The sequence below is a fragment of the Olea europaea genome, unplaced genomic scaffold, assembly GCF_002742605.1.
Source record: "Olea europaea var. sylvestris unplaced genomic scaffold, O_europaea_v1 scaffold2655, whole genome shotgun sequence".
Taxonomy (NCBI): Eukaryota; Viridiplantae; Streptophyta; class Magnoliopsida; order Lamiales; family Oleaceae; genus Olea; species Olea europaea.
This window is the reverse complement of record NW_019244912.1, coordinates 38,212-49,000: the sequence shown is the minus strand read 5'-3', so window position 1 is coordinate 49,000 and position 10,789 is coordinate 38,212. Positions and strand designations below refer to the sequence as shown.

The following is a 10,789-nucleotide window of genomic DNA, read 5'->3' as shown; positions in this document are numbered from 1 at the left end:
GACTCGCGTGTGTGTGTGTGTGTTTTTTCTTATGGGGGGATTTTGCATGGACGCGGGAGTTTTGTGGCGTTCCGCCGAGCGCATACCAGAAAGAGATTGTGTGATGACACGCGCCTCTTAAGGCGCGTTGTCCGTCCGAGCAGTCACGTGTTTTTGGATGTGCAACAAATTCTACTGATTCATCTTATGCGAAAAATTTTCCCATTTTCCACCTTTTGTATGTTTAATTGGCCAATTTTTTTGTGAAATTGGTTTTCTTGATACAATCCATTTTTGCACCATTTTTCACTTTTTAAGGAAAATGTTTTTCCACGAATTTGGTGATTTTTTCGTTTTTCAATCTTTTTTGGACAATTAAAACAAATTATATCCCCAATTATAACAAATTTTATTCATTTAATTGAGATTTTTCATGAAAAATAAAACAAAACGAACACCAAAAGATCATTCTAGGGGAAAAATTATATCAATCAAATACATTTAATTGACAATTCTCAATAATACTAGTTTTAGCCAATTCAATTTCCTGAAATTCGTTTTCTTTCCGTCCAAATTTCATTCTTCCAATCAAACGATCCCTTAAAAAAATTCAATAAGCAGATATTATTGTGGAATGGGAATATGTTATGTATTAAAGAAGAAAAATAAATATTATATATTATCTATTAATATATTTAAAAATTTCCGATGATATTATTTAATCGTATACCACTAGTTAATTTATTGAAAAATATTGGGAATTTGATGCAAGTAGTTCTTAACATTTTTTCTGTACAAATGCTCTCAACTCTTGTTCCTTGACGCGAATGTTCATAAAATAATTGTTTATTAGTATTTTTGTTATTTATTTATCTTAATTTTAATTCAAGCTTTCACATTATGAGGCAATTAATACACACCTAAAAGCATGATAATTTAAACCTTTTTTTTTCACTTTGAAACACTTAACTTAGAGATCTCTATGCCAAAAAAAAAATAAAAAAGTTTAAGGACCATTTGAGTCAAATTCCCCAAAATATGAAGCTATTAATTAATGTAAAAAGCATGTTTAAGACGCGTGAAGGACACAGAAAATGGATGCGCGTAGAAATAAAGGGACAGGAAAATGCCAGCGCAGAGGGGGAGAGAAAAGTGCATGTGGACCCCATAAGAGTCCAAGAATCCTTCAAAACTTAAAAAAATAAAAATGAGGAAAAAGAAATTTGAGCTTACTTGAGGAATTCATTCCCCACCAATCCTTAACCAAAAGGGCCGCTTCTTTCAATGGACTCCACTCTACTCCGCTTGTGTTGGGATTTATACAAACATTTTCTGTTATTCCAATTAATTATTAACATATTTTTCGTGAGAGAAAGAGTATTTAATAATGTTAAATAGTTGTTAAAATGAGAAATTAAAATTGATGACTTACTAATTCAAAATTTGTGTCAATAAATAATTGAGTGAATAATAAATTGGACAGTAGATCTCAACTCACTCTGCTTTGCTGCTTCTCTTTTCGATCCCTAAATTCAGAATACAAATTTACAATTTTACATATTAATCCGTTTGGTAAAAGTTTTGTTTTTACGTTTATTTTTTATAAAAGATTTTCATATTTTGCTTCTTGTTAAAGAAACACTTTTATAAATTTTATCATACGAGTGCATTGGTCTCAAAAATAAAAAAAATAAAAATTGATTTCTCAAATTTCATGTCAAATGGGCCCTTATGCCAACTTTTTATAAAGGAAAATGTTACTTGTACATAAAATACTTTTAAAATGCTATCAAAATAGTTTAAAAGCAACTTTTTATTTTTAAAAATATTTTTTGACTTTTTAAAAAACCTATCAAGCGAAACCTAAATTGAACCTAAATAATACATGTATAGCCAATCAAGTTCCTTAATAATATATATTGTTATACAATTTTATTCTATAAGATGAGCCGTCAAAGATTTATCATATGAATTGTCTAAAAGTTTCAAACCACAATCAAAATTCACAATTGTTGATGTTTCATCCATGGATATATTAAAAATACTGATTTTTGCTTATTTATATATGTAATTAAATAATTTAATTTGCATTTTTGTTGCTTGAAACAATTGAAATTAATTTAGATACCCAAATTTACGGATTTCATTAGTAATGTAGGTTCATATTGTTAATGCGTTACACACTGGCATGGTAGCATTGCTTTTACGCATGGGTGCGGTGGGGTTAGGGTCGATTTTAACTTCAACCCAAAATCCAATTAATCATTTTAGGTGAATTTCAATCCAAACCAACACACTCTAACTCTTAAATTGAACAAAACAAAATCAATTGTGGGTTTGGTTCGATTCAATTAATCAGTTTAAACTTTTAGTCCAAATTATTATTATTATTTTTTTAAATTCGAGTTTTAAGCACACTTAGATTACAAGAACTAAAATAATTAAATAACTTTATATTACAATAACTATTGACTAACAAGTAAAATCAGATTAATAGAGACAGATCAACAGAAAACTTAAATTTTTGTTACTTTTTATGTATTATGTAATTTGATTACTTGAGTAGATAAAAAATACTAAATATAACATAATGAGTTTGCAAAATGAAATTTCCAATGCAATAACTTATTGGTAACATCATAAATTGGGGGGAATCGAGATATAATTATGGTTTATCTTTTTATTTTTATTTTTATTAAAAAACGATAAACATGTAAGTTAATTGAGTTAGTTTGGTTAAACAGCGATTTGAGACTTCAAACATGACTGAACAAATCCACCTTGATTTTGTTCATTTAAAAAAAAAATGAGGAAAAAAAAAAGTGAACCAATAACCAGTGTCAAATCGATCCAAATTAACCCGAGTCGATTCGGTTTAATTGGTTTGTTGTTGTTATTATTATTTTTTTTTTTTGCCCAAGCGTAATTGCTTTTATAAAATTGGAATAGGTGAAATTACTTTTTAGAATTAATCTAATGGTATATAATGGGATATACCTAAGGGTGTACACCTCCCTCACATGGGGTGTGGGATCCACCCGAATAAGTGTTTTTTATTCGGATAGATCCCACACCTCATGTGATAAGGGTGTATACGCTTAAGTACACCCCTATATACCACTAGCGCCACCGTACCTTTTATAGCATTGGTTTCCAGGGCGTCGGGGGATCACTTTCTAGTTGAGAAAAATTGAACCGTAAGTATTAGTCTTTTTTCTGAAAAAAACAGTTAGTCCCCAGCTTTTAGAAATAAGTAATTCATTCCCAGCCTTTCGTTATAGTTGCATACTCAGTTTCCAGCAATATATATAATTTAAAATTTCATTAAATTATCACATGACTCTGGAATGTATCTCACTTCGAATATATATATGTGTGTGTGTGTGTCACGCAACGCTTCAATTAGGTCTAGGATGATTTTTGTTGATAGAGATTAATTGTGCTATAAGGAACGGTTAACAGCCAACTTATTACTTCTTATAAATGCCAAGGTAGATTAAGATAAATTTGTGATTAATGTAACCCTCTCATTAATGGACCACTAATGCATTGTCTAAAACTTTAAAGCTTTCGTATTCTAATATCTATAAGCCCATATTAATGGTTTTTGTATCTTAATTGAATTTTGTTCAAAATAGCTATAAATTTATTTTCTATTTGAGGAACGTAAATTTCAGTAAAATGAGTTGAAAGTAGAACTGTAAGTTGACAATAACGTTATGAATAACTTATTTAATTTTAATTATGATTTTATCCAAAGTGTGAATGTAAAGAATTCAAAATTCTCATTTATAAATGAAAAGGTAAACAAGTGCACACAAGTACGATTTGTCTCTATGAATGGCTCTTGTCGAATTCAAAGGAACGATGACATAGGAATATGATTAGACAAAAGTTGGTGGGATTCTTGTGGGGCCTTTGTCAAATTTTTCATACTTATGGGGCCTTCGTGAAATAAAGACTGAAGTTGGAGCATGACAACTGCGTAGGTTTAGTTCACTACTGAATATGAACACAATTTTTATTTTTTTCTTTCATTTCCTTTCTTATAACATGTTGAATGCTATCAATTCCCGTGTCACACTCATTCACGTCCACTTTATTAAACAAGTCATTAATGTATCAAAGAAACCATTTTAAGGTATTAGCAAGACGAAATATTCAATATTTTAGATCAATCGAAAGCAAAAAGCAGCAAATAATACAAGTCTAAAACTGAAATAATGAAACAAAAATGCTGTAATTTCTAAAGTCTTCTTGTCATATCAGCATATATTACAACTAAAAACAATCCAACAGTGTCCTGTCCCAGATATAAATGATAGTGGTACATAGACAGACAAGAATGTTTTGACTACATACAGACCAGCTCCCAGAATTTCAACTCATTTGTATAACCTTCAACACCTAAGAAGCAAGACCGTCATCAGATTTCTTCTGCTCGTGACCATCTTCATGTTCATTCTTCAAGCCTAATTTTGAGAATAACTTAGAACTTTGGTCAAGCTCGAGAGGTCAGAACAATTTGGATGAGAGAGAGAGAGAGAGAGAGAGAGAGTTGGGGTATAGGTTGATGTCACTTCTACCAACAGTCGAGGTGAGAGATTAACGACGGCTCCTCAAGCCGCCATTGTTCCAAGAAAGGAGGGAAAAGGGAAAATAGAGGGGCTAAGAAAACAGCTATTCTTGGGAAAGAAAAATGAACTACAATGAGCTGCCAATCACTATAAATATAAATTGGCAAAGCCAGAAAATGGGGTTACACTGAAATAATTTACAGAAAAACAAGTCCAATCACTCCAAATATATGTAGCAGGAGAGCATTATTGTTCTTATTTATCAGCTTGAGGAGGATACTAGATGAACCGCTGCTCACATTCAGCTGTCCAGCATTAACAAATTCATCCTTCCCAGAAGTTATAGAGACGTTCACAGACAATGAACCTGAAGAAAGAATTTCAGATATAGAAGAATAAGCTACACGAAATTTCAACATATATATTCTTAGAAAGACAAAACATATGGAAATGAATATACGACACTTACAATCATGATCTGCCCATCCTATTCTTTGACGGGCTAAATCATAAACAAAGATTTTATCTTTGAGAACAAGATCTGGAGACAAAAAAAATAAAGTTAAAGATAAGTTTGAGACTCAATACTCTTATGGTGACTAGGTTAGCAAATTTTGAATATTTTGAAGTAACCATCCAAAAATTACGTAGTTCACAATGTTAAATTGAATTCTACTTCACATACCGTGTTTAATGTCTATATTTGGTTGCTATTGAAAATTATGCATTTGGGTTAGCAGTACAAGTACTTAAGTCAGCAAATTTATATCACCTATGGTGCTCGTCCTTCTCAAGCATGTAACAATCAGTTCATGAGAACAAGAAGATCGCTATAGCAATATATTATTTTGTTCAACCCTCGAGCTTTGGCTTTCCAGAAATTCATGCTGCACGTAGGTTTAAAGGATAGAACCCCTCCTCCCACAACCAACATGCGAAAAAAGAAATAAATGAAACCTGAATAGATCCTATGATCCTTCTAAGGCCACCTATGAAACAACAACGCTGGCTGAATTGCATGCCCGACTTCAGATAACAGACTATGGGTTCGTTACCTGATGGTTCACTGTGAGCTTTATTTTATTTTCTTGAATTTGAGTATGACAGGTACACAGTCGCTTATGGCTTAAACCACAGATGTATAACCTATAAACTCAATAAACTACTAAAGCATAGAGAGTTGAAGAAATTGCAATAACTCTAAAAGTATCTAGAAAAGATGAAGAAATTGCAATAAGTCAAAGTATCTAGAAGATCATCTTTCTTTTGGAAAAAAAAAGAAACAAAGAAAAAATCCTCTCAGAATAAGTATCTTCGTCCAGTAACCAACCTCCTAAAATTGTTGTGCCTGGAGATTTAACTTTAATAAAGCCAATGCACCACATTGCATCACCATCCTGCAAGAATTAGTCAAAAGTAAGTATTTCACATCACAGACAAAAAAGAAGCTATAAGTCAAAACTGATGGATAACATGATCCAGAGTAAATTTTAAACAGATAATGCTAGTCTTTCACAGGATATCGGGGAAGAAATAATTATTCGTGTAGAGACAACAGCAATACTTACAACAAATGCTGCATGCAGAAGGTAATCCTCTGGCCTTAAAAACATGGATACACCGCCAGCAAAATTTAGAGAAACTGGAGGAAATATCTGAGCCATGCTGTGAAGGAACAAATACAGATTTTGGTCAAGTGTCAAAACAATGATAACTGATATATCATGATCCACTTGCCATAATCGTTTAGACTTGAATAACTCTCAGGGAACTATCAATACAGTGTTGAATGAAAAGAACCTTGTGGAGACTAGATAGCACTTGTTTCCTTTCGAAATGATTGGCCTTGCAGATTGAGAAACAGCAGCAGTTATCTGCAGAAAGAGTAAGCAATCAGAAAAGATTTGCATCTAAATTTATGCTTATTTTGAATAGTAAATTTCTTCTAGCACTGTAAGAGCATATCTTCACGCATGTGAGAAGAACTTTCATTAGACCTCTTTAGTGATCGAAGAGATTAAACAAGTTTATGAATTATGATCATGACACCTACCAAATTGACCAAACAAAACAAATAGCCGCCAGATCAATAGGTAAAATAAAGATTTTGTGTTCTGATTCAAGAGATTTGGTTCAGAAAGTTAATCTCAATCCCCCAGCTCCAGTGCTCAGGTATACAGTGAGAATTTAAGCATAACTCAGACGTCATCAAACTGGTTTTTTTCACCACTTCCCGTTTTTGTGACACCAATAATTACAACAAAGGGGGTGACAAGGGAACACGAGATGCAAACTTACAGCACCAACAAAGGGATCATAAGCTTCTTCAACAAGGTATGCTAAAGTAGTTCCAGAATCGACAATAGTCCTTTGGTTGCCTGAAGTTGTAAAGACTGCTGTCCCATTGACAGCAATGCTCTGTAGATATAAGCTATAATGTGGCCTGAAAGATTGGAGGGAAAAAAAATCAACAATTTGCAAAATCATGATATGATATGATGTCTCAATATTTCTTAATTTTCTCATGCTGGTAAAGAGAAACAATAGAAAGTAAGAAAATTATCTCCTCATATCTTATAGGAAAGTGATGCAAGGGAACTGATAATGTGCATATACAACTCTATGCGCTACAAGAGGCTTATTTTAAGATTTGTGATATGCAGCAAAAATAAAATAGTTATTTTAAGATTTGTGATATGCAGCAAAAATAAAATAGTTCCAATGTTGTGAAATATACGTACTGCGATGGAACAAGGGGAGTATAAACGATTCTTGAATCCAAAATCTCTCCAAGAACTAGTACACCTCCACCATTTCCATCTCCTTTCAAGCAGTGGGAAAACACTTTAGGAGTAATTCCATGTGATGACAACTGTGATATTACTGAAAGACCCTGCTGCCCAAAACCAAAGAGTCCATCAACTGCTGTATCTGATTTAGTCAAGTCCCCGGACATAGAGGTGCTGCACCTGTACCCACACATAAAAATAAACGTTTCAATATGCAAAATTTTATTATTATTAAACAGTCATTGAAGGAACAACGAAAACAATTTTTAAGTGACTCGAAAGATACGTGACTTATGATATATCAAGTCCAAGGGTTCAAATGTCTTAACAATTCAACTCTCTCACTTTTGCTCCAATAGCTCATATGATCCAGAAAGACACTAATATTTTTCTGTCCTTTAGTTCTGTTCTTAAAGTAAGCTGCAAATAGTACCCTTCAACTATCAAGTTGTCAGTGTGAATACTAATTAACATTCAAGTCAGAGTACACAGCTCACCCAAAAACAATGGGAGCAGAAGAATTAGCAATTGATGAGGTTCCCAAAATTGTGTCCAAATAGAGCAGATCAGATACATAGAAACCAGCTGTGCCACTTCCATCTGCATATTGGAACGAGTACCCACACCGATTGCTTTGAGTAAAGCATTCTGCAGATGCAGTTTGGACTATAGAAGCACACGTGCTGTCCGCACAGGAAATAGAGGATACTGTTGATGAGTTAGCAGCATCAAAGAAATTGAGCTCAACCTAAAAATGGAACTGAAATATCAGTTTGGTGCGAAACTCAAAAAGCTAAATTGTCAAACTGAACCAATGAAGGAGAAAACAATGAGATAAAGGGACAAAATCTTACTCCAAGTCCACTAGTCCGGGGGCAATTATTACAGGAACTGCAAGTAACCCATAAGACATCGCTCCCAGTATCAATTTGCACGTTGAATTCTCTTGGAGGAGAACCCAATTTCACTTTGGTAAAGTAGAGTCTACAGTTGAAGAATCATTGATTAAAAGAGTAGAATATACGTTAAAAATCAGTGTTTACTTTATATTCGAAAAGATTATTAAATCAAAATAAATTGAAACCAACAAAGTGCGAGTATCAACATTAAAGAATGAAATCCGACAAATGATATCTGACAATCAGGAAAGACTTTGACCGTTTACTTTAATTAATAACAATACCGAGTAAGTAATTGAAATTATTGACCATAAAGCTGCCAAGAAATATCAAGATTACATTTTTCTAGCCCATTCATGAATTGATTTCAAGGACTCATGAATTTCTTGTACTTACTATCAAACCCGCCAAAAAGAAGAATTAAAGAGAAACAATAGTTTATTTTCGAAATGGAAGTAAAAAATTCAAAAATTTGAGTCCTAATATTTTTAATAGCCAAATATTTGTAATATACATCACAAAAGTAAATAAAAATTCAAAATTAAAAGGCGCAACAAAGTTACCCGACGAGATAGGGGTCCGAGGTACCAACGACTGGAAAATCGGCGATGCCACCGGCAAAGCTCTGCAAGATTCGAGCGTGCCTCGCCAGGTCCCGGGCTTTCAACGCCTCTAGCTCCACCTTCTGGTCCGCCGGAAAAGTCCTCTCCAGAGTAAGCACTCTCATCACACCGCCGCCACTCGCCGCCGACATAAAGACGGCGGCCACCACGGCCATCACCAAGAACCTCAAGTCCACCATTGCCGGCACTCCAAAATCCCACTGTAAGTGTATATCTAATATGGGTACGTGTATATGTACGTATACAATGAGAATGAATTACAGAAATTATAAACAATGAAAATTAAGGCATACAGTTTCCTTCATTCTAGAGTAGAAAGAGAATGCAAGTTTTGAAATTCTTACCCGAAGAGGACATCAGAATATATAGAGGGAAAGATGGTCCGTACGACGTGGCGTATGACGTAATTGAAAAGTCAGTAATAGTCATAGGTGAAGTGCAATAAGCTGGGTTTAGCGAGGGTAATTTGGGGATGATATGAGGTTAAAAAATAGCAAAAAGGAATAAAATAAGCGGACTAAATTTTGTTGATGCGAATTGGTTTTGAACGGTGCGTAATTTACACGCTTGAATTTCATGTTATTGTCTAAATACAAGAATTAATGTTGGAAGTGTACTTGCCTTACATATTTAGTACGTGAAACTAAATGATAAAAAAAAATGTTATTCGCAGTTGCTCATTACGATAATCGTTCTACGTGACATACACATTTACCATGTATATACCACATACGACGACTGCTGCAGTGAGGCATGGGAACATTTCAATTTATGTTAGATATTACATACGTTATTATGCTCCTGTTGTTAGCAATTTTTCATTCCAAAAAATCAGTTTTTGGACAGTTATTTCATTATTTCATCTATCATTTTTGACTTCTTCACTCATAGGTAGGACCTACTTTTCTCTCTAGCGATCAAAAAATCAATTCTCAAAATCAATACCGAACAGGCCCTATGTTGTATTGTGCAATTAAAAAGTATGTCTCAAATCAAAGTAAATGCGAATATTCATTTGTTATCTCTGTCTTCTTTAGTGCAATCAGTCTCGCTAAGTCGATCCCATTGGATTCTAAACTTGTGTATATGAAGCTTTTTCTTCGATTCTATACCGTCTGAATGCAAATGATGTATGATTAAATTTTTTATTGACAGAGTAATTGTTTTGTTTATAACTTCCTTTTATTCGATCAAAATGGCTTGTGACAATTCTCTCTTCATTTCTCCTTTGAATGTGATAATCCAAAAATTGAACTTTGAAATTTATTTTGAAATTTGAAATTGAACTTTTTAAAACGAATGCTAGCTTGTTATACTTTTTGTACATATCCACTGCTTTCATTTGATTCTTTTGGAGAAGAAATATAGCTACAAAGCATAAAGAGTAGAAAAAAATATTCATACGGACGACTTCAAATCTATTGGCTATAGGACGACTTCGAATCTATTGGCTATAAGACTTAGGGCATGTTCGGAAATTATTTTGAAAATTGATTTTTTTATTGTTAGAAGAAGAGTGGGAGCCACTTGTGAGAGAAGAAGTAAAAAATTACGGTTGGAATAATAAAATAACGATCAAAAAATTAATTTTTTGGGGTGAAAAATCACTCCCAAACGGGGCCTTAATACATTATCTCCCGTTTGCTACGGATTAAGATTCAAATTTTAATCTAAGAGTGGGTTGGAGCCACATTATTTTTTTAAGAATGTATTTCAGAATAGTAGATTGATGAAGAAGATGTGATTAAAAAATAAAGAAAAGGTTTGAATTAATATTATTTTATTGAAGAATGTATGATTAAAATGATATCAAATTACTGTTTAAGAATGTATTATTTTTTTTCAAATAATGCAACTCAAACATGATTTAAGTTAAAATCAATAATTAATTTTAAACATACTCCATGACCCCCACAATTTTT

The 10,789-nt window shown here is 33.0% G+C and overlaps 1 protein-coding gene across 1 annotated transcript; it reads right to left on the bottom strand.

The window, feature by feature from the left end:
• Positions 1 to 4,189: 4,189 nt before the first annotated feature.
• Positions 4,190 to 9,187, bottom strand: LOC111383296 (aspartic proteinase-like protein 2). Its single transcript, XM_023007378.1, has 11 exons — positions 9,161 to 9,187; positions 8,808 to 9,067; positions 8,200 to 8,329; positions 7,843 to 8,093; positions 7,298 to 7,525; positions 6,855 to 6,999; positions 6,357 to 6,430; positions 6,125 to 6,221; positions 5,887 to 5,953; positions 5,026 to 5,097; positions 4,190 to 4,923 (listed from the first exon to the last, which is right to left on the bottom strand). The coding sequence occupies exons 1-11, from the start codon at positions 9,170 to 9,172 to the stop codon at positions 4,754 to 4,756; spliced, it is 1,506 nt and encodes a 501-aa protein (XP_022863146.1). The 5' UTR covers positions 9,173 to 9,187; the 3' UTR covers positions 4,190 to 4,753.
• Positions 9,188 to 10,789: the final 1,602 nt, after the last annotated feature.